The 24,375-nt window shown below is 35.2% G+C and overlaps 2 protein-coding genes across 2 annotated transcripts; one reads left to right on the top strand and one right to left on the bottom strand.

Annotated features, from left to right (window-relative positions):
- Window positions 1-3,546: 3,546 nt before the first annotated feature.
- On the bottom strand, window positions 3,547-4,374 carry LOC119665763. Its single transcript, XM_038075007.1, has one exon. The coding sequence runs from the start codon at window positions 4,372-4,374 to the stop codon at window positions 3,547-3,549; it is 828 nt and encodes a 275-aa protein (XP_037930935.1).
- A 13,652-nt stretch (window positions 4,375-18,026) lies between these two features.
- On the top strand, window positions 18,027-18,854 carry LOC119665762. Its single transcript, XM_038075006.1, has one exon. The coding sequence runs from the start codon at window positions 18,027-18,029 to the stop codon at window positions 18,852-18,854; it is 828 nt and encodes a 275-aa protein (XP_037930934.1).
- The last annotated feature ends 5,521 nt before the right edge of the window (window positions 18,855-24,375 follow it).

The following is a 24,375-nucleotide window of genomic DNA, read 5'->3' as shown; positions in this document are numbered from 1 at the left end:
TCAAAGTACGACATTTGGAAATCCTTATCGCATTATTTCCGACAGAGGCCCAGCATACAGTTCCGGAGAATTTCGTGAATACTGTGAACAACAAAATGTACAGCATGTTTTAGGTGTTACCGGCTTACCAAGAGTAAATGGTCAAGTCAAGCGTTTAAATAGTATCATAATAGCAGTAATTTCAAAGCTGAGCTCTGATGATCCAAGTAAGTGGTACCGGCACGTAGATCATGTCCAACAAGTGATAAACTCAACATTTTGTCGAAGTATCAACACAACGCCGTTTCAGTTAATGTTTGGAGTACAAATGCGTACCATCGAAGACATCAGAATTAAAGAGTTACTCGATAAAGAAATTGTATCTACTTTCGAAAATGAACGAACAGAGCTAAGAGTAGCAGCTAAGGCGCAAATCCTGAAAGTGCAAGCAGAAAACCGTAAAGATTTTAACTCTCGACGTAAACCAGCCGTCAAATACAGAAAAGGCGATATGGTAGCAATCAAACGGACTCAATTTGGCACAGGTCTCAAACTAAAGCCAAAATACTTAGGTCCATACGAAGTAATAAATACAAAGCCTAACGATACTTACGATGTCACCAAAATTGGTATAAACGAAGGACCGAAGAACACAACCACTTGCTCCGAATATATGAAACCTTGGAGCACATACGAAGAAGATGATAGCGAAACGGAGTCATTCGAGACGAATGTCTATCAGGATTGGCCGAATGTGGGATAAGAATTACGAAAATGCAACTCTGCCCCTACTTATGAATTAACAGCTGATCTACATCAAATAGTTAGTTGCGTGTTGTGTGCGGAACAAGCAAGAAAGACGACGTGCTTGCTAATCGGAAAACGACGGATAAAGACGCCATAAAAGACGCGAAACTATATTAATAACTTTTCATTATAATCTTATACTTTAATTATAATAAGTTAAAATTACAATAATAATAAAACTATAATATTACTACAGTAATAATACCACATATATATATACATATAACAAAAACATGTATGAAAGGGCATACCCAACACCGAAGATATGCACCACGATGTATATATATGTATATGGTGGGACGTTGGGACAACCCACTGTCCACCACGATGTAGTAAGCGAGGAGAAATTAGTGGTAAAAGCTGATAGAAAAGAGTGGAGTGTTGACAATAATAGAAAGGCGGAGCTTCACGAGAAACAGCAAACAAAACTAGCGGACACGATAACAGACAGGTTTAACGTAAAAACTACCGATCAAGAGAGTAACGGAAGTAGCTGTTAAGAGCCTAGAGTGTATATAGGACTACTCAGCAGATTTACGGGAAGTCGAAAAAAGAAAATTGTTTTGTATGGACGGAGACGTGATTGCAGTGCTGTGCTCGCGAAATATTTTTTTTCTTTTTGAAACTTGTAACTTTAATTATTAAATTAAATTTAATAAAAACTATTTGTCAAAGACTTAGCGTTAAAGGCTTGTTATAAAACTACAGCTTTATTTAATATAATAAATTAACTAAAAATAAAGTTTCGAAAAGTGTCAGTAAAGAGTCGATTACACCAAACTGAATTTTAATGTTATAAATTAATTAAGTTAATTAATGAAAAAGATAATGTTTTTATTATATTTAACGGAGACAAATTGCAATCTGAAAAATCAGTGAAAAACCCGAAGCAACCTCCGAGACTGGATCAGCAACCGTCATCTATATGTCTTCCATCATCAGTACAGCAAGTATCAGCTCTGTTTTCCACTAGAAGTAATGATCAGCAACAGCCCTGACAGCAGGTCTTCAGGAGTAATACAGTCACCACAGATCACACCATGGTTACAATTTCGGCACTATCACCAACCAAGAGTCACAGATAAGTCTATTGTAATAATACAATTAATTTTTCGGTTATTAATGTGAGAAAAAAAAAGATTTTTTTCTGTTAAAATTTGTCAAATAGATTTATCTGCATTGCACGTATGTTTGATTTACAAATATTAAAATTTTCTTATAAACCTGATGTTAGTTGTAACGAAGTTTTTTGTGGCCATAAGCTCTAGAGCGTGCATTTGTTGAAATTAAAATTTAATTAATTTTTGATAAGATTTGTACTCGTGAGTTGGGATGATTCAAGCAATGACAACGTTGTATCACAATTGTTTGATGCAGCTAACCATGTAGGTTTGCTTCTATGGCTGACTTACTTCTAATATACGCAGGTGACATAAATTTTTGTTGACGTCCGCGATTGTTGCTGAGCGTGAGAAGAACCACCCCCAAAACCGGCGAACATACCGGGCTGACCACCATGTCACCGCTATACGTTCACTTCAAAATTACTTACGAAAACCGGAAACAACATATCTTTAAATTATATCTTCGTTTCAGGAATTTTTTTATTTTTTTTTTATTTTGTTCATTTTCGAATAATAATTTTTATTTAATAACAAAAATTCTTTTCATTTTTAACAGATATCGGTTTACGTACAAAAAAAAATAAATGCAAAAAAAATGCTGACCAAAGGTTTTTCTTTGATCTAAGTTAAAATTACAATGTTCATAAAAAGCAAAAATAGCAAACCGTAAAAAAACAAAAAACTCCTCAATTATATAAATTCACTAAAAGTAATAAAAACACCAACTTTCTATAGTAAGAGTAAACGAGAAACTGAAACTTTATTTTTCTTATAAGTGCGCGAGACTCAACGAGTCTATTTTAACAATTTGTTTTTGTAATACAAAAAAAAATATAATATTTTGAGTAATGTTCAACCCAACATCCCGGCCTCCATGAAAGAACTTTCATGCTAGAAGAAGTGCCAGTTTATGAATGGGACGTCGTATAATGCACTTTGGCGTTTTCATCTCAACGACTCTCACACGATTATCTTTGCCTGGGATGACTGAAATTACTCTGCCAGTTATCCAATGTTGCGGTGGCACGTTGTCTTCGTGAATGATCAGTAATGCATTAACCTTAATGTTTGGTTGATCAAGAACCCATTTAAAAAATGTTCCAAACTATACATCAAAGCGTAGTTTCGATTTCTGGAGCAGACAGTGATTCTGTTTCGCAAATGTTGCATACTGATTTATTTATCTTCCTCAAAAAACGAAGCATCCACGCTATCACACGTACATTAGTGATGTGTGAACTAAATTTCGATAGCATTTCGTTTTTCTTTATTAACTTGTTCCATGTGAACAGTAACGTGACCAACTTTGGGCCACTCAATTTGTGGACCGTATAAAAACGCTAGGCCCTTACACCAAATTGATTCAATAATTTCTGGAACTGTGCAGGCTCTCGACACAATATCAGCAAGGTTCTGTTGAGATGGTACATATCTCCAATCGCAATTAACGGTGAAGTTCTGTATAATTGATACTCGATTTCCTACAAAAGTTGATAATGTCGATGAATGCATACGTAATGTAGAACAATTTGTGAGTCACACCACAAATAGATTGCAAACTTGATATTATTGAAAATACTTTTAACTTTGTCAAAGAGAGAAAGAGAGAACAGCAAGTAACTGAGCTGTACAAAGTTCAAGTTTCGGCAACGACTTTTTCTTCGTAGGAGCTACGCGAGATTTTGCACATAGCAAATTTACAACAATGTTTTGTGTTGGAGGCTTTTAAGGATGAGTCACAAAAGCCAAGTAATTGAATAACCTGTGAGTTGACACCGAGACAAAAGCGCGGTATAACAATTGAAGATAGTGAATATAGTTGTTTCAGGAAATTTTCCCACGCAGTGTATAAATTCTGTGGTATTGTCTCATCCCAATTTAATTTGAGTAGCCACAATTCTTTTAAAATTATTTTTGCAATAATGAGTAGTGGCGCAAGCAGTCCAAGTGGATCAAATAGTGATGAAGCGAGCGATAAAATAGAGCGTTTTGTTAAGTTACCTTTGTGAAGATCTTTTGGTGAAAATGAAAACAAAAATTGATCTTGCGTCTGATCCCACATAATGCCCAATGCATTAGTGATTGAAGTATCAGTGAGGTTTAAATCCTTAATAGTGATATCGTCGACAAATGTTTCGATTTTGGAATGCCACTTAGCGACTTCCATACAACCGTTTCGCAAAATACTAAAGACTTCATATTTTATTGCTGACAATTCATCTAATGAGTTTGCTCCGCATAGAAAATCATCGATGTAGAATGATGACTTTGAACCAATTGGAAATTCGAAAGCATATTCATCAGCCAAGTAGTGTAGGCTTCTCACAGCTAGAAACGGTGCACTTGCTGTTCCGTATGTAACAGTATTGAGTTGATAGGTATGTATCTCTTCACTTTCTGAGGCACGCCATAAAATATATTGAAAACAGCGGTCACGTGAGTCAACTAAGATTTGTCTAAACATTTTCACTATGTCTACAGTAATGACGTAGCGATAATGGCGGAAACGTAACAAAAGCATAAACAAATCTTCCTGAATTGTGGCACCAACCATAAGAATGCTATTAAGTGATTTTTGCGTTGTAGTACGACATCAGATGTAGCAGCAAGATAGCAAAGTACCAACTACCGTAAGAATATCGAAAACAACATGATTTTCTTAACGCACAGAGCATATGTGAAAATCGTAACGGGTATGGATACCAACTATAAAAACGTTATGTTTCTTTTATATATAAATACGTATGTATATAAAATATATAGAAATAATCGGTTTCAAAATTTTTAACACCAACCGTGGTAATTTTAGCACTGCACAGTATATAAACTGTTTGAATGACCTTCAAAATAATAGTGTTCACCAGCTCCACGTTGGACGCCAAAAATGTCTGACCAAAGGCTTTTCTTTGATATGAGTAAAAATTTCAATGTTCATAAAAAGCAAAAATACCAAACCGTAAAAAAACAAAAAACTCCTCAATTATTCAAATTCGCGAAAAGTAATAAAAACACCAACTTTCTATAGTAAGAGTAAACGAGAAACTGAAACTTTATTTTTCTTAAAAGTGCACGAGACTCAACGAGTCTATTTTAACAATTTGTTTTTGTGATACAAAAAATATATAAAATATTTTGAGTAAAGTTCAACCCAATAAATGCATAACGCTCTAACTCTCAAAATAACTTTTCCATGTTTTTAAAGGTAATTTTTTTTTTAAATTTAACATAATGTAGATAACTTTTGTGTTTATCATCGTTTTTAGACATGGTTATAAATCAAAGTTTTGTCTTTTTAGAGAAAGAAAAATATCACTCCGATTTTCTGCACTTTTTCACAATTTCTTTATGCGCACATAATTTAAAAGCAAGGAAAAAAGCGACCGTTTTGCCGCCACCCACCCATTTTATATATCACCTCTTTACCGCTATCCAATTAATTTTTCATGTTAATTCCGGTATGACGTTGCAGTAGCATACATACCAGTTCAATATATAAAACAAATATTATGTTATCGCAACAGAGGCCATAAAAGAGAATTCGCTGCGTGAACTAAATGTCATACCTTCGGTGGCCTATAAAACTTTTATTGAAAATTGGATCAACTTTGAAGGCGATAATAAAGAAAATGATTAATAATTAATATTTTCCGTTTTTTTTTTTAAATTCTTGTTCTTTTTTGATCTTAAGGTAATTTTTACAATTAAATCTCTTAAAAATAAAAATCTGGTTATGACCTCATAACTACTGAAATCCGTAAAAAACTTCCATATGTTGCTTTAATATTTATTACCCATCTTTTAAATGCTTCCTTGTGAAAAAGCTGCATCCCAACTCAATAGAAAGTTGCCGAAATAAAGATAATACTAAAACTAGGGAAACCAACTAAAGATGTTAAATTTTATCATCCGCCTTTTTCCCATTCTCTTAAAAGTGCCTGAGATATTATTCTTAAAACGATTTATGCCGATAATTGAGTCGAAACGAATAATCCCGAATGACCTGTTTGGATTCAGAAGAAAACATTCAACTATTAAGCAAGTACATAGAGTTTTTGAAAAAAATACAGACCACTTTCGAGCAAAAAGAATACTGCTTAGCAGCGTTTTTGGACATATCTTAAGCATTTGATAGTGTATGGCACCAAGGACTTCCCTTCAAATGCAAAAAGCTTTTACCACTAAATTACTATACGTTCATAAAATCGTATCTATTGACAAGACTCTTTTATGTCAACAGTGAGACTAAAGTGTCTTCTTTATATGATACTAAATCTGGAGTACCACAAGGCAGTGTACTCGGTCCAATCTTTTATCTGCTCTTCATATTCGATTCAACAAAGACGACAGTGCGACCGATCCTTTTGTAGCCTCTTTTGAACTACATGCTGGCATTGATAATATATCAAAATGATTGAAGAGCAAATATTCTGAACATGCACTGGACATCTGACATAAAAAACACATATTTTTAACAAAAAAAAATACCGAAAAATGTTTTGATTACTGAATAAAAAAAGCTGTAGTATCCCTAAAAAATAAACTTATTTTATACAAAAGTGTGGTAAAGCCAGTATGGACTTATGGCATTCAACTATTGCGAACAGCCTCAACATTGAAATTCTTCAAAGATTCCAGTCTAAATCTTTAGGAGAAATGATGAACGCTCCATGATATGTAACCAACATTCAAATCCATTGGGACTTAAGGATAATTCCAGTAACAGATGAAGTAAAAAAGGTAGCCAGAAAATACTATGAAAGAATATAAATTTTCACAAAATTCTTACTTCGAATTTGATGTCTCCCTCAAAAATTTTTACGTGGCTGAAAAGGAAAACGCTGCATCAGATGTTGGAATAAAATCTTAAATTAAAAAAAAAATATACTAGTTCTCCACAGGGACTACTACCAAGAACACTAAATACAAGAGGACTTCTCAACTGAAGCCATTTTATTTCTACTTTTAATTTCGTTTACTCTTATTAATGTAAAATATGATGCGAGCGTAGCTTATGATTAAAGGGTTAAATAATTATAAATTATCACAAAAACCAATTACAATAATTAAACATATATATATTTTAATCAGTAATTTAATTAATCAAAACGAATGCTTTTTATATTAATGCAAAGAATATATTTTAAAACAATGAATTCTGACTACGCACGGTGTTACCATGTCTCCAAAGCCAGGAAAGAAGGATTACACAGAAGTAAAGTCATTCAGGCCAATTAGCCTTACCGCTTTCATGCTTAAAGCTATGGAAAAGGTAATAGTGGACTACCTAGAAGGCACCAACCTAATGAAATATCCTTTAAGCAGATGTCAACATGCCTATAGGGCGGGGTGATTCACAGAAACTACCCTGCACGAGGTCGTGAGGACAGCTGAGAGAGAGCTTACTTCAGGAGGCATTTCGATGGCAATCATGATGGACATCAAAGGAACCTTTGACAAAGTAAGCTTTGATAAATCAAAATCTGCTCCAGCTGACCAAGAAGTCGGTTCATTCATTATTGGATGGATAGGTTTCTTGCTAAGGCAAAGAGCAGTAAACCTACAAAATGAAAGACATAAACTGAGAGGCAGACCATAGACTCTCTATTTCAACAGCTTGACTTCAAAGGCATACAAACAATTGGGTATGCGAACGATATAGCACTGATGGTGAACGGCAAGTTTCCAGATACCATAAGAAACGTAATAAGAGGTGCTCTCAAATGCGTCGAAAAATGGTGTAGGGAACAAATCCTGACCATCAATGCTATCAATCAGACACTATCCTCTTCATAAGGAAGAGAAGTCTGTCAATGGAACCTTTACAACTTTTCGATAACAACATTCGCATATCAAAGTCGGTGAAGCATCTAGGTGTCATCCTAGATAATAAACTGACTTGCAATGAACATGTGGATGAAAAGATCAGAAAAGCGAAGAGAGCCCTATTTCAATGTAAGAGAGTGTGCGGAAGACGATGGGGGATATCCCCAAAGTCGATGCACTGGATCTATACGATGATGGTCAGGCCTATTATAACATATGCGTCAGTTGTCTGGTAGGGTCCAGCGACTAGCCTGTGTTAGAATAACAGACGCTATGCGCACTACACCAAGACCGGCGTTAGAGGCGATTTTAGGTTTGCTTCCGTTGGATTTACATATAAAGAAAACGGCGGCACTGGCAGCAATTCGCATGAACTGGAGCTCCATGTAGAACAACTCCGGAAAATTGATGGACCATCGGAAAATTCGTAACCTCGTCTAGACCACGTTCAGGGAAACACAGATGCCATGAGGATGACTAAGATGACTATGAGGAAAACTTATGGGGCAGAAGTGTCCTATAGAACACTGATAATAGACAGCCTTATACATGATGAATGTGAAAGGAATGACATATGCATATTTACTGATGGCTCCTTGATGGATGACAGAGCTGGTGCTTGGATTTACTCGAAAGAGCTAAATCTAACGTCCACTCTTCATCTAAGAATATATGTTTCCGTCTATCGGGCGGAACTTATGGCAGTCTCACATGCTTTGGATCACCTATTCGATTGTCAGGTGTATCAGAAAAAGATTCTGATAGCGCTGGACAATCAAGCAGATATCAAAAGCATGCAAAAGACATACATAGCTAACAGCTTATTTCAAGAATGTGTAACGAAGCTCATGGATTGTGCTCAAGGAAATGAGGTGACGGTCATGTGGGTTAAAGGACACATCGGTATTGAGAAAAACGAGAAGGCAGATGAACTTCCAAAGCAAGGATCAAGTAATACTTTCTGTGAACCAGAGTCCAGAATACCATTGAGTTACAACATGATGACAGCCTATGTCTATAAATGGATAACCTGACTTCATCTCAGTAGATGGAGAGAGTTCAGCACTTGTAGACAGACGAAACTCCTGTTTGCCGAAACTGTGGGTCAGGGAAGCAATGAAAGTGCTTAGCTATCCGCGGAGCACCCTAAGCTGGCAGGCTGACTGTCTAGAAAAAAAGTAGACACCGGTGCATATATTGTGTCAATGTCATTGGGTTGGTGATGACTTGGCAGGAAACCTCAAGCTAAATGAGCTGCTTGCATTAACAAAAGATGTAGTAATGCGAACAGAAGCCACATCAGCTTTAACTCAATAACGACATCCGAGAATCGAAGGACGAAAAAGGACCCAAGTCGTTTCGCGGTCTACTTCGACTAATTCTTCACCTTAGTGGGGCCACTTGTTAGACAGTGCGCTGTCCCAACGTCCCACCATATATAATTAACATGTCTCCAAAAGAAAATATAGGAAAACACAAAACAAAGGTAAACAAATATTACGCTCTTTCTCTTCAGCTAAAAATGCACACATTTTATATCAAATTTACAAGCAAAAGCAAAAAATAGAGAACAAACACAAAGCGTTTCTCTTAATCGGCCTAATATTTTTGGAGACAAATTTTTCAAAAGCTCACTTGAGAAGTCCTCTTGTATTTAGTGTTCTTATTATTATTATTATTACGACATGTTCTTTATTATAAAAATTAAATTAAAAATTTAAAAATTAGAACTTAGTCTATTCACAAATAATATTTATAAACTTCTTCCATTCCTATCTGTTTCTGGCAGTAAAACGTAACTGGTTAAAGGATTTGCTTGTTTCTGCTGCCACTGTTCTTCGCCAGGTGGTTTTGGGACGACCTCGTCTCCTTACTCCTTGCGGGTTCCATTTCATGACTGCGTGGGCAATTGCATCTGTCGGTTTTCTAAGTGTGTGGCCGAGCCAGCCATATTTGCGTCTCAAAATTTCTTCTCTATTGGCTTTTGTTTGGTACTCTGCCATAGCACTTCGTTGGAGACTCTTGCAGGCCACCATATGTTCAGAATACGCCGCAGGCTTCTATTGACAAAGAATTGTATCTTCTGAGTCGAGGCCCTCGTAATCGACCATGTTTCGCACCCATATAATAATGTCGATTTGACGCAGGCGTTGAATATTCTGGTTTTAGTTTCGACGCTTACATTGTTGGCTTTTCAGATTTTGTTAAGCGATGCGAAAGAGCCATTTGCCTTTTTCACTCTACTGCCGATGTACTTTGACGTGCCACCCTCGCTGTTGACTATACTCCCCAGGTATTCGAGTTCCTGCACGTCTTCAATGTTTTGATCTTACAGAAGGATGGACGATTGATTGCTTGCTTTTGTTCTCATTGTTTTTGTCTTTGAGGCGTTAGTTTTTAGGCCGACTTTATATGACTGCTCACATACGTTATTAACAAGAGTTTGCATATCAGTGTGTCTGTTAACAACACTACATCGTCTGCATATTCAAGATGACCAAGCTTTTGATTCAGCTTCCAACCAATGCCGATTGGGCTTTCTTCTACAGCTTCTAAAACGACGTCTAGGACTGTGATAAACAGTAACGGTGAGAGGGCGCAACCCTGTCGCACTCCACTGTTGCAATTAAAGCTGTCGCTAAGAGTACCTTCATGTAAAACTCTACTCGTGGCTCCTTCGTAGCTCTTCTTGAGAATATTAATGGTCTTATTAGGGATACCTTTAGCGTTTAACGCTAGCCATAAGTAACTTCTCTTAAGCGCGTCGAAAGCCTTTTCAAAATCAATAAATGTTAAATATTAAATACAAGGTTGCATTCCATTCTGAGGCTTGTTCAATAAGTATTCTAATCGTGTTAATTTGGTCGATGCACGAGTGCCCAGGGCGAAAACCTGCTTGAGTTTTATGAATAAGCTCGTTTAATGTTACGGCGATTCTTTCTAATATTATTTTGTTGAAAATTTGGAAAACTGCTGGTATTAAAGAAATTCCCCTCCAGTTGCTGCATTTCTTTCTATCGCCTTTTTTCGGCAGTTTGACGATGATAGACTCCTTCCATTCGAGAGGGAATGACTCTAGTTCCCAGATTTTCTCAAACAAGGGGAGCAAAAGTTTGGACACAGCATTGGGGTCTGCCTTAAAACACTCTATTGGTAAACAATCATTACCTGGTGCTTTACCACTTTTCATGCTAATGATTACACCTCTTATTTCGTTAACGCTAGGTGCCCTTGTATCTATTTGTCTGTTAGGATTTATATGTCTTCGTATTGTGAGTTCGCCACTTTCGTTGTAGGTTTTCTCAAAATGTCTTTTCCATACTTCTGCCTGCTCGTTCTTAGCGAACACCAGCTGTCCATTTTCATTTTCAATTGGAGCGCGGCTTTGGAAAGATTTTCCACCTAGTTGTTTAGTTAACTTAAACAGCTCCTTCATGTCGCCCTTTTCTGATGCTGCTTGCGCTTTCATGCTTAGTTCAACGTAATAGTTTCTCTTGTCGCTTTTGACTGCTTTCTTGATCTGCCTACTGAGACTTCTGTACGTTATGTTGTATTCGGCTTTTTTAAACGGATCTGCCTCGCTTAACATTTTCGTTTTAACGCACCTTCTTTGAGCAATGAGCTCCCAAGAGTTTGCCGACAACCATTCCTTTTGCTCGTTTTTACGGTAGCCGAGTGTGTCCTTGCAGATCTCTTCGAGATTTGTTTTAATATGAAGCCACGTTTCCTCAATAGAAGCATCCTCCATCAAACTGACGTTGTTAATACGTTCGATCATTTCATTCTTTACCGCTCCAACATTAAGCTTTGTGGTATTATACGTGCGCCGTGTATGCTGCGGGTGTTCATACCTATGTTTAGGTATATTAAATTTCAGTTCGGCCACCACTAAATAGTGGTCACTGTCGATATCAGCGCTTCTTTTGTTTCTGACATCACATAAAGCTTTACTCCATCGTTTTGAAATGCAGATATGATCAATTTGACTTTCGAAGTTGCCAGCGGGGGACTTCCAAGTGACCTTGTGACACGTTTTATGAGGAAATAGGGATCCTCCAATCCTGAGATCATAATTCATACAAAGTTCCAAAAACAGCTCCCCATTCTCGTTACATGTTCCAATACCATGAAAACCCATTACAGTTCGATACTCTGAGTTATTTCCGCCAATTTGGGCATTGAAATCGCCCATAAGAATAATTACATCGATTCTAGGAATTTCAGAGAGCGTTCTTTCTAGCGCACTGTAGAAAACTTCTTTTTGGTCAAGTGGACTATCTTCTGTTGGAGCATAGCATTGTACTAGAGACATATTGAATTTCTTTGCGCGAAAACGTACTACTATTATTCTTTCGGATATAGCTTTCCAGCATAAGATTGAGTGCTTAACATTTTTTCTTACGTAAACTGCAACGCCTCGGATGTGAGGGTCTTGTTCGTCGGGCATGCCGGAGTACATAAGTACACCTCCCTTTTGGTTTGTGAATTCACCTGTACCATTCCATCTGACTTCGCTAATGCCAATTACGTCTATTTTAAACCTATCGCATTCAGCGGCTAACGTAGCCATTTTTCCTGCTTGAAACAGAGTTCGCACGTTCCATTGTCCAAATCTTGTCCTTTTTACATTCCTTAAGTCGGTATCGTTTTGGTCAGGCCGGTTTCTATTTCTTGTGAATACTTGAATCTGATGTTTTTCAGCCGCCTCGAGTGATTAACCCATAGCTGCCAAGATCGGTGGTAGGGCTGCTAAATTTCGCCAATCACCATTTGGCCTCCGATCCTGCCATGATGTAAATGTGCAGCTAGCATTTCCTCTAGACAGCAGATGGAAGAGTTCAGATATCCCGCCGAACACTCGGTCGCCAGAGCCTCATTAGTGAAAACAGGGAACACCGCGGAAAGGTTGAGGTTGACGTTAACTCAAGAGAGGCTATTTGAGACGCGTCTTGAGCCTTGTTCCCTTGTTCCTTTAGTGTTCTTGCTACTATCTAAATTGTAAATGATCAAGTCTTAAATCTTAAAAAAATTTGTAAATGTTACATTATTTGAAAAATTACATATTAAACTAAAATTAAATAAAAACTAAGTAATTGGAATTTTGGTAAAAATAAACAATTTTTAAAAACTAATTGAAAAAATACTGCGCTTTTTTGCTCACGAGGGTATAATGATTACAGTAAAGTAAGCTAGAAACAAATGCTGTTTTCATCAATTTTTTATTATAAAATTAAAATATGTTATTGAGGTTTTAAAAGAATGTTTTGTGATGTATTTTTAAAATATTAAATTTTTTAAATTAAATTAAAATTTTTGATTTGAACGATATTTAAGCAGTCTTGATATCGAGATATAACACGATTTTTCATAAATTTGCTTTAGCTGAGAGCTTGTTTTATTGTCTTTCTAGTGCAAGTCTCTACGGTCTTTGGTTGTTTTTTAATAATATTTAAAGTTAAAAAAGTCAGTTGTTTAAAAAATTTGCTATCTAAACAAAGTCGTTGCTATCTAGGCTTAGATTACTTTCAAACCTGAGCCTAGATAGCAACGACGCTGAGGGGTCCAAGCCGGAATTGGAACACGAAATTTTTATAAGTTCATTAATTTGTCAAAATTTGCCAAATTTAAGGTAGAAATTTCATTAAAAATAAAGAATTGTTTTTATAGTATGCATTTATATATCGAAATAAATTTTTTGCACAAACGGCCCTTCAATCATGTATACATCTCCATAAAGATGAAGAAATTTTCTTTTCAAAGAGCTAAAAAACTTAAAAATCGTACATAGTTTTTTTATAAACCAGCGCCAAGTTAGCAACGTTGCTGGAAAATGCAGGGCTGTATTTTCAAAAAATTTTTAAAAAATGATATTTTCGTTAATATATGGAATTAAACTAAAACAAAAGGCATTATTCTTATAGAGTTTTGAAAGATCTTTCGATTGGCATTTACCAATTTGAGATACGATGCGTATTTTTCAAATTATAGGGAAAATAAAAATTGACCAAAATCGACTTTTTTTGAAAAAATTTATTTTTAGAAAAATCTAGAACAGGTACAATGTTGCACGGAAATACATCTAATAGAGAATTAATCAGGCTATCAATAGCAAAAAAAATCATAAAAATCGAGTAGACCAATTTTGAGAAATTTGATGTCAAAGTCAAATTTCCAAACTCGTCAAATTTCAAGCTTTTTAAAAAATGTAAAACGCAAAAGTATAAAAAAAACTTTCACAAAACCGGATAAATAAGAATCATTTCAATATCTCAACTAAAACATCAAAATATTATTAAAATAAGCATAAATTTTGCACATGTTCCGATATAAGTGCATTTTATTTAAATTTCGAAGGGGGTACAAACTGCACGTTTAAAGTTCCTAAAACTAAATTGATCACTCTTTCAAACAAAACTAATTTCACAAATATCGAGTAGAACGTTTTTTAATTATATATGTTTAAAAAAGTGGATTTTTTACGAAAAAAATGTATGTTAACTAACACCATTCCAATAACATATTAAGGTGAAAACCTGTACAAGGCTAAAAATTCACCACCACTGTAAAGTTTATTAAAGAACTCTGTTAAAAGTATTTATAGGCGGTTGCATTCTGTGGTAAAGGGATGATAATAAAATTTAATTTATATAATAATAATATTTTAAATTCAATACTTAAATTAAATTCAAAAATATATTGCATATAAAAAAGAAAGATTTACGTCTGTAAACTGCTAACATATACCGCCATATCGAACATTTTTCAATATATATTAGAAACAAAAATAAAAAGTAGTACAATGTTGCACGGTATTTTTTTAAATTGTTTATATTTTTCTAATATAAATTGATGTAAGAATTATCAAAATCGAGTAGCAAACAATAAAGATATTAACAAAAACAACTTTTGCAGCATATTCACAAATGCATTGAACTCTGTTACAGGCATTTGTTGTTGGTAACAGAGTTCAATGCATTGATGATTGATAGCATTGATGGTCAGGATTTGTTCCCTACACCATTTTTCGACGCATTTGAGAGCACCTCTTATTACGTTTCTTATGGTATCTGGGAACTTGCCGTTCACCATCAGTGCTATATCGTTCGCATACCCAATTGTTTGTATGCCTTTGAAGTCAAGCTGTTGAAATAGAGAGTCTATGGTCTGCCTCTCAGTTTATGTCTTTCATTTTGTAGGTTTACTGCTCTTTGCCTTAGCAAGAAACCTATCCATCCAATAATGAATGAACCGACTTCTCGGTCAGCTGGAGCAGATTTTGATTTATCAAAGCTTACTTTGTCAAAGGTTCCTTTGATGTCCATCATGATTGCCATCGAAATGCCTCCTGAAGTAAGCTCTCTCTCAGCTGTCCTCACGACCTCGTGCAGGGTAGTTTCTGTGAATCACCCCGCCCTATAGGCATGTTGACATCTGCTTAAAGGATATTTCATTAGGTTGGTGCCTTCTAGGTAGTCCACTATTACCTTTTCCATAGCTTTAAGCATGAAAGCGGTAAGGCTAATTGGCCTGAATGACTTTACTTCTGTCTAATCCTTCTTTCTCGGCTTTGGAGACATGGTAACACCGTGCGTAGTCAGAATTCATTGTTTTAAAATATATTCTTTGCATTAATATAAAAAGCATTCGTTTTGATTAATTAAATTACTGATTAAAATATATATATGTTTAATTATTGTAATTGGTTTTTGTGATAATTTATAATTATTTAACCCTTTAATCATAAGCTACGCTCGCATCATATTTTACATTAATAAGAGTAAACGAAATTAAAAGTAGAAATAAAATGGCTTCAGTTGACAAGTCCTCTTGTATTTAGTGTTCTTGGTAGTAGTCCCTGTGGAGAGCTAGTATATTTTTTTTTTAATTTAAGATTTTATTCCAACATCTGATGCAGCGTTTTCCTTTTCAGCCACGTAAAAATTTTTGAGGGAGACATCAAATTCGAAGTAAGAATTTTGTGAAAATTTATATTCTTTCATAGTATTTTCTGGCTACCTTTTTTACTTCATCTGTTACTGGAATTATCCTTAAGTCCCAATGGATTTGAATGTTGGTTACATATCATGGAGCGTTCATCATTTCTCCTAAAGATTTAGACTGGAATCTTTGAAGAATTTCAATGTTGAGGCTGTTCGCAATAGTTGAATGCCATAAGTCCATACTGGCTTTACCACACTTTTGTATAAAATAAGTTTATTTTTTAGGGATACTAAAGCTTTTTTTATTCAGTAATCAAAACATTTTTCGGTATTTTTTTTTTTGTTAAAAATATGTGTTTTTTATGTCAGATGTCCAGTGCATGCTCAGAATATTTGCTCTTCAATCATTTTGATATATTATCAATGCCAGCATGTAGTTCAAAAGAGGCTACAAAAGGATCGGTCGCACTGTCGTCTTTGTTGAATCGAATATGAAGAGCAGATAAAAGATTGGACCGAGTACACTGCCTTGTGGTACTCCAGATTTAGTATCATATAAAGAAGACACTTTAGTCTCACTGTTGACATAAAAGAGTCTTGTCAATAGATACGATTTTATGAACGTATAGTAATTTAGTGGTAAAAGCTTTTTGCATTTGAAGGGAAGTCCTTGGTGCCATACACTATCAAATGCTTAAGATATATCCAAAAACGCTGCTAAGCAGTATTCTTTTTGCTCGAAAGTGGTCTGTATTTTTTTCAAAAACTCTATGTACTTGCTTAATAGTTGAATGTTTTCTTCTGAATCCAAACTGGTCATTCGGTATTATTCGTTTCGACTCAATTATCGGCATAAAACGTTTTAAGAATAATATCTCAGGCACTTTTAAGAGAATGGGAAAAAGGCGGATGATAAAATTTAACATCTTTAGTTGGTTTCCCTAGTTTTAGTATTAACTTTATTTCGGCAACTTTCTATTGAGTTGGGATGCAGCTTTTTCACAAGGAAGCATTTAAAAGATGGGTAATAAATATTAAAGCAACATATGGAAGTTTTTTTACGGATTTCAGCAGTTATGAGGTCATAACCAGATTTTTATTTTTAAGAGATTTAATTGTAAAAATTACCTTAAGATCAAAAAAGAACAAGAATTTAAAAAAAAAAAACGGAAAATATTAATTATTAATCATTTTCTTTATTATCGCCTTCAAAGTTGATCCAATTTTCAATAAAAGTTTTATAGGACACCGAAGGTATGACATTTAGTTCACGCAGCGAATTCTCTTTTATGGCCTCTGTTGCGATAACATAATATTTGTTTTATATATTGAACTGGTATGTATGCTACTGCAACGTCATACCGGAATTAACATGAAAAATTAATTGGATAGCGGTAAAGAGGTGATATATAAAATGGGTGGGTGGCGGCAAAACGGTCGCTTTTTTCCTTGCTTTTAAATTATGTGCGCATAAAGAAATTGTGAAAAAGTGCAGAAAATCGGAGTGATATTTTTCTTTCTCTAAAAAGACAAAACTTTGATTTATAACCATGTCTAAAAACGATGATAAACACAAAAGTTATCTACATTATGTTAAATTTAAAAAAAAAATTACCTTTAAAAACATGGAAAAGTTATTTTGAGAGTTAGAGCGTTATGCATTTATTGGGTTGAACTTTACTCAAAATATTTTATATATTTTTTGTATCACAAAAACAAATTGTTAAAATAGACTCGTTGAGTCTCGTGCACTTTTAAGAAAAATAAAGTTTCAGTTTCTCGTTTACTCTTACTATAGAAAGTTGGTGTTTTTATTACTTTTCGCGAATTTGAATAATTGAGGAGTTTTTTGTTTTTTTACGGTTTGGTATTTTTGCTTTTTATGAACATTGAAATTTTTACTCATATCAAAGAAAAGCCTTTGGTCAGACATTTTTGGCGTCCAACGTGGAGCTGGTGAACACTATTATTTTGAAGGTCATTCAAACAGTTTATATACTGTGCAGTGCTAAAATTACCACGGTTGGTGTTAAAAATTTTGAAACCGATTATTTCTATATATTTTATATACATACGTATTTATATATAAAAGAAACATAACGTTTTTATAGTTGGTATCCATACCCGTTACGATTTTCACATATGCTCTGTGCGTTAAGAAAATCATGTTGTTTTCGATATTCTTACGGTAGTTGGTACTTTGCTATCTTGCTGCTACATCTGATGTCGTACTACAACGCAAAAATCACTTAATAGCATTCTTATGGTTGGTGCCACAATTCAGGAAGATTTGTTTATGCTTTTGTTACGTTTCCGCCATTATCGCTACGTCATTACTGTAGACATAGTGAAAATGTTTAGACAAATCTTAGTTGACTCACGTGACCGCTGTTTTCAATATATTTTATGGCGTGCCTCAGAAAGTGAAGAGATACATACCTATCAACTCAATACTGTTACATACGGAACAGCAAGTGCACCGTTTCTAGCTGTGAGAAGCCTACACTACTTGGCTGATGAATATGCTTTCGAATTTCCAATTGGTTCAAAGTCATCATTCTACATCGATGATTTTCTATGCGGAGCAAACTCATTAGATGAATTGTCAGCAATAAAATATGAAGTCTTTAGTATTTTGCGAAACGGTTGTATGGAAGTCGCTAAGTGGCATTCCAAAATCGAAACATTTGTCGACGATATCACTATTAAGGATTTAAACCTCACTGATACTTCAATCACTAATGCATTGGGCATTATGTGGGATCAGACGCAAGATCAATTTTTGTTTTCATTTTCACCAAAAGATCTTCACAAAGGTAACTTAACAAAACGCTCTATTTTATCGCTCGCTTCATCACTATTTGATCCACTTGGACTGCTTGCGCCACTACTCATTATTGCAAAAATAATTTTAAAAGAATTGTGGCTACTCAAATTAAATTGGGATGAGACAATACCACAGAATTTATACACTGCGTGGGAAAATTTCCTGAAACAACTATATTCACTATCTTCAATTGTTATACCGCGCTTTTGTCTCGGTGTCAACTCACAGGTTATTCAATTACTTGGCTTTTGTGACTCATCCTTAAAAGCCTCCAACACAAAACATTGTTGTAAATTTGCTATGTGCAAAATCTCGCGTAGCTCCTACGAAGAAAAAGTCGTTGCCGAAACTTGAACTTTGTACAGCTCAGTTACTTGCTGTTCTCTCTTTCTCTCTTTGACAAAGTTAAAAGTATTTTCAATAATATCAAGTTTGCAATCTATTTGTGGTGTGACTCACAAATTGTTCTACATTACGTATGCATTCATCGACATTATCAACTTTTGTAGGAAATCGAGTATCAATTATACAGAACTTCACCGTTAATTGCGATTGGAGATATGTACCATCTCAACAGAACCTTGCTGATATTGTGTCGAGAGCCTGCACAGTTCCAGAAATTATTGAATCAATTTGGTGTAAGGGCCTAGCGTTTTTATACGGTCCACAAATTGAGTGGCCCAAAGTTGGTCACGTTACTGTTGACATGGAACAAGTTAATAAAGAAAAACGAAATGCTATCGAAATTTAGTTCACACATCACTAATGTACGTGTGATAGCGTGGATGCTTCGTTTTTTGAGGAAGATAAATAAATCAGTATGCAACATTTGCGAAACAGAATCACTGTCTGCTCCAGAAATCGAAACTACGCTTTGATGTATAGTTTGGAACATTTTTTAAATGGGTTCTTGATCAACCAAACATTAAGGTTAATGCATTACTGATCATTCACGAAGACAACGTGCCACCGCAACATTGGATAACTGGCAGAGTAATTTCAGTCATCCCAGGCAAAGATAATCGTGTGAGAGTCGTTGAGATGAAAACGCCAAAGTGCATTATACGACGTCCCATTCATAAACTGGCACTTCTTCTAGCATGAAAGTTCTTTCATGGAGGCCGGGATGTTGGGTTGAACATTACTCAAAATATTATATTTTTTTTTGTATTACAAAAACAAATTGTTAAAATAGACTCGTTGAGTCTCGCGCACTTATAAGAAAAATAAAGTTTCAGTTTCTCGTTTACTCTTACTATAGAAAGTTGGTGTTTTTATTACTTTTAGTGAATTTATATAATTGAGGAGTTTTTTGTTTTTTTACGGTTTGCTATTTTTGCTTTTTATGAACATTGTAATTTTAACTTAGATCAAAGAAAAACCTTTGGTCAGCATTTTTTTTGCATTTATTTTTTTTTGTACGTAAACCGATATCTGTTAAAAATGAAAAGAATTTTTGTTATTAAATAAAAATTATTATTCGAAAATGAACAAAATAAAAAAAAAATAAAAAAATTCCTGAAACGAAGATATAATTTAAAGATATGTTGTTTCCGGTTTTCGTAAGTAATTTTGAAGTGAACGTATAGCGGTGACATGGTGGTCAGCCCGGTATGTTCGCCGGTTTTGGGGGTGGTTCTTCTCACGCTCAGCAACAATCGCGGACGTCAACAAAAATTTATGTCACCTGCGTATATTAGAAGTAAGTCAGCCATAGAAGCAAACCTACATGGTTAGCTGCATCAAACAATTGTGATACAACGTTGTCATTGCTTGAATCATCCCAGTTCCTGTCACATTCACCAAAGAAAAATGTACACGTATCATTCACATAGCCACATCACACCCTATATGGATGTGGATATAGGGTGCTCCGCGGATAGCTAAGCACTTTCATTGCTTCCCTGACCCACAGTTTCGGCAAACAGGAGTTTCGTCTGTCTACAAGTGCTGAACTCTCTCCATCTACTGAGATGAAGTCAGGTTATCCATTTATAGACATAGGCTGTCATCATGTTGTAACTCAATGGTATTCTGGACTCTGGTTCACAGAAAGTATTACTTGATCCTTGCTTTGGAAGTTCATCTGCCTTCTCGTTTTGCTCAATACCGATTTGTCCTTTAACCCACATGACCGTCACCTCATTTCCTTGAGCATAATCCATGAGCTTCGTTACACATTCTTGAATTAAGCTGTTAGCTATGTATGTCTTTTGCATGCTTTTGATAACTGCTTGATTGTCCAGCGCTATCAGAATCTTTTTCTGATACACCTGACAATCGAATAGGTGATCCAAAGCATGTGAGACTGCCATAAGTTCCGCCCGATAGACGGAAACATATATTCCTAGATGAAGAGTGGACGTTAGATTTAGCTCTTTCGAGTAAATCCAAGCACCAGCTCTGTCATCCATCAAGGAGCCATCAGTAAATATGCATATGTCATTCCTTTCACATTCATCATGTATAAGGCTGTCTATTATCAGTGTTCTATAGGACACTTCTGCCCCATAAGTTTTCCTCATAGTCATCTTAGTCATCCTCATGGCATCTGTGTTTCCCTGAACGTGGTCTAGACGAGGTTACGAATTTTCCGATGGTCCATCAATTTTCCGGAGTTGTTCTACATGGAGCTCCAGTTCATGCGAATTGCTGCCAGTGCCGCCGTTTTCTTTATATGTAAATCCAACGGAAGCAAACCTAAAATCGCCTCTAACGCCGGTCTTGGTGTAGTGCGCATAGCGTCTGTTATTCTAACACAGGCTAGTCGCTGGACCCTACCAGACAACTGACGCATATGTTATAATAGGTCTGACCATCATCGTATAGATCCAGTGCATCGACTTTGGGGATATCCCCCATCGTCTTCCGCACACTCTCTTACATTGAAATAGGGCTCTCTTCGCTTTTCTGATCTTTTCATCCACATGTTCATTGCAAGTCAGTTTATTATCTAGGATGACGCCTAGATGCTTCACCGACTTCGATATGCGAATGTTGTTATCGAAAAGTTCTAAAGGTTCCATTGACAGACTTCTCTTCCTTATGAAGAGGATAGTGTCTGATTGATAGCATTGATGGTCAGGATTTGTTCCCTACACCATTTTTCGACGCATTTGAGAGCACCTCTTATTACGTTTCTTATGGTATCTGGGAACTTGCCGTTCACCATCAGTGCTATATCATTCGCATACCCAATTGTTTGTATGCCTTTGAAGTCAAGCTGTTGAAATAGAGAGTCTATGGTCTGCCTCTCAGTTTATGTCTTTCATTTTGTAGGTTTACTGCTCTTTGCCTTAGCAAGAAACCTATCCATCCAATAATGAATGAACCGACTTCTCGGTCAGCTGGAGCAGATTTTGATTTATCAAAGCTTACTTTGTCAAAGGCTCCTTTGATGTCGATCATGATTGCCATCGAAATGCCTCCTGAAGTAAGCTCTCTCTCAGCTGTCCTCACGACCTCGTGCAGGGTAGTCTCTGTGAATCACCCCGCCCTATAGGCATGTTGACATCTGCTTAAAGGTTATTTCATTAGGTTGGTGCCTTCTAGGTAGTCCACTATTACCTTTTCCATAGCTTTAAGCATGAAAGCGGTAAGGCTAATTGGCCTGAATGACTTTACTTCTGTGTAATCCTTCTTTCCCGGCTTTGGAGACATGGTAACACCGTGCGTAGTCAGAATTCATTGTTTTAAAATATATTCTTTGCATTAATATAAAAAGCATTCGTTTTGATTAATTAAATTACTGATTAAAATATATATATGTTTAATTATTGTAATTGGTTTTTGTGATAATTTATGATTATTTAAGCATGAAATTTTGCAAATGTACGTAAGAGGGAGTAGGAACCCTTTAATCATAAGCTACGCTCGCATCATATTTTACATTAATAAGAGTAAACGAAATTAAAAGTAGAAATAAAATGGCTTCAGTTGAGAAGTCCTCTTGTATTTAGTGTTCTTGGTAGTAGTCCCTGTGGAGAGCTAGTATATTTTTTTTTTAATTTAAGATTTTATTCCTACATCTGATGCAGCGTTTTCCTTTTCAGCCACGTAAAAATTTTTGAGGGAGACATCAAATTCGAAGTAAGAATTTTGTGAAAATTTATATTCTTTCATAGTATTTTCTGGCTACCTTTTTTACTTCATCTGTTACTGGAATTATCCTTAAGTCCCAATGGATTTGAATGTTGGTTACATATCATGGAGCGTTCATCATTTCTCCTAAAGATTTAGACTGGAATCTTTGAAGAATTTCAATGTTGAGGCTGTTCGCAATAGTTGAATGCCATAAGTCCATACTGGCTTTACCACACTTTTGTATAAAATAAGTTTATTTTTTAGGGATACTAAAGCTTTTTTTATTCAGTAATCAAAACATTTTTCGGTATTTTTTTTTTTGTTAAAAATATGTGTTTTTTATGTCAGATGTCCAGTGCATGCTCAGAATATTTGCTCTTCAATCATTTTGATATATTATCAATGCCAGCATGTAGTTCAAAAGAGGCTACAAAAGGATCGGTCGCACTGTCGTCTTTGTTGAATCGAATATGAAGAGCAGATAAAAGATTGGACCGAGTACACTGCCTTGTGGTACTCCAGATTTAGTATCATATAAAGAAGACACTTTAGTCTCACTGTTGACATAAAAGAGTCTTGTCAATAGATACGATTTTATGAACGTATAGTAATTTAGTGGTAAAAGCTTTTTGCATTTGAAGGGAAGTCCTTGGTGCCATACACTATCAAATGCTTAAGATATGTCCAAAAACGCTGCTAAGCAGTATTCTTTTTGCTCGAAAGTGGTCTGTATTTTTTTCAAAAACTCTATGTACTTGCTTAATAGTTGAATGTTTTCTTCTGAATCCAAACAGGTCATTCGGGATTATTCGTTTCGACTCAATTATCGGCATAAATCGTTTTAAGAATAATATCTCAGGCACTTTTAAGAGAATGGGAAAAAGGCGGATGATAAAATTTAACATCTTTAGTTGGTTTCCCTAGTTTTAGTATTATCTTTATTTCGGCAACTTTCTATTGAGTTGGGATGCAGCTTTTTCACAAGGAAGCATTTAAAAGATGGGTAATAAATATTAAAGCAACATATGGAAGTTTTTTACGGATTTCAGTAGTTATGAGGTCATAACCAGATTTTTATTTTTAAGAGATTTAATTGTAAAAATTACCTTAAGATCAAAAAAGAACAAGAATTTAAAAAAAAAAACGGAAAATATTAATTATTAATCATTTTCTTTATTATCGCCTTCAAAGTTGATCCAATTTTCAATAAAAGTTTTATAGGCCACCGAAGGTATGACATTTAGTTCACGCAGCGAATTCTCTTTTATGGCCTCTGTTGCGATAACATAATATTTGTTTTATATATTGAACTGGTATGTATGCTACTGCAACGTCATACCGGAATTAACATGAAAAATTAATTGGATAGCGGTAAAGAGGTGATATATAAAATGGGTGGGTGGCGGCAAAACGGTCGCTTTTTTCCTTGCTTTTAAATTATGTGCGCATAAAGAAATTGTGAAAAAGTGCAGAAAATCGGAGTGATATTTTTCTTTCTCTAAAAAGACAAAACTTTGATTTATAACCATGTCTAAAAACGATGATAAACACAAAAGTTATCTACATTATGTTAAATTTAAAAAAAAAATTACCTTTAAAAACATGGAAAAGTTATTTTGAGAGTTAGAGCGTTATGCATTTATTGGGTTGAACTTTACTCAAAATATTTTATATATTTTTTGTATCACAAAAACAAATTGTTAAAATAGACTCGTTGAGTCTCGTGCACTTTTAAGAAAAATAAAGTTTCAGTTTCTCGTTTACTCTTACTATAGAAAGTTGGTGTTTTTAT

Source organism: Teleopsis dalmanni, chromosome 1, assembly GCF_002237135.1.
Source record: "Teleopsis dalmanni isolate 2A chromosome 1, ASM223713v2, whole genome shotgun sequence".
NCBI classification, from domain to species: domain Eukaryota; kingdom Metazoa; phylum Arthropoda; class Insecta; order Diptera; family Diopsidae; genus Teleopsis; species Teleopsis dalmanni.
Note: the sequence above shows the minus strand (reverse complement) of the source record. Positions and strands in the feature narration are given on the sequence as shown.

Coding starts and splice junctions, on each gene's coding strand:
- LOC119665762 (XM_038075006.1), top strand. CDS start 18,027: ATGTTTAGACAAATCTTAGTTGACTCACGTGACCGCTGTTTTCAATAT.
- LOC119665763 (XM_038075007.1), bottom strand. CDS start 4,374: ATGTTTAGACAAATCTTAGTTGACTCACGTGACCGCTGTTTTCAATAT.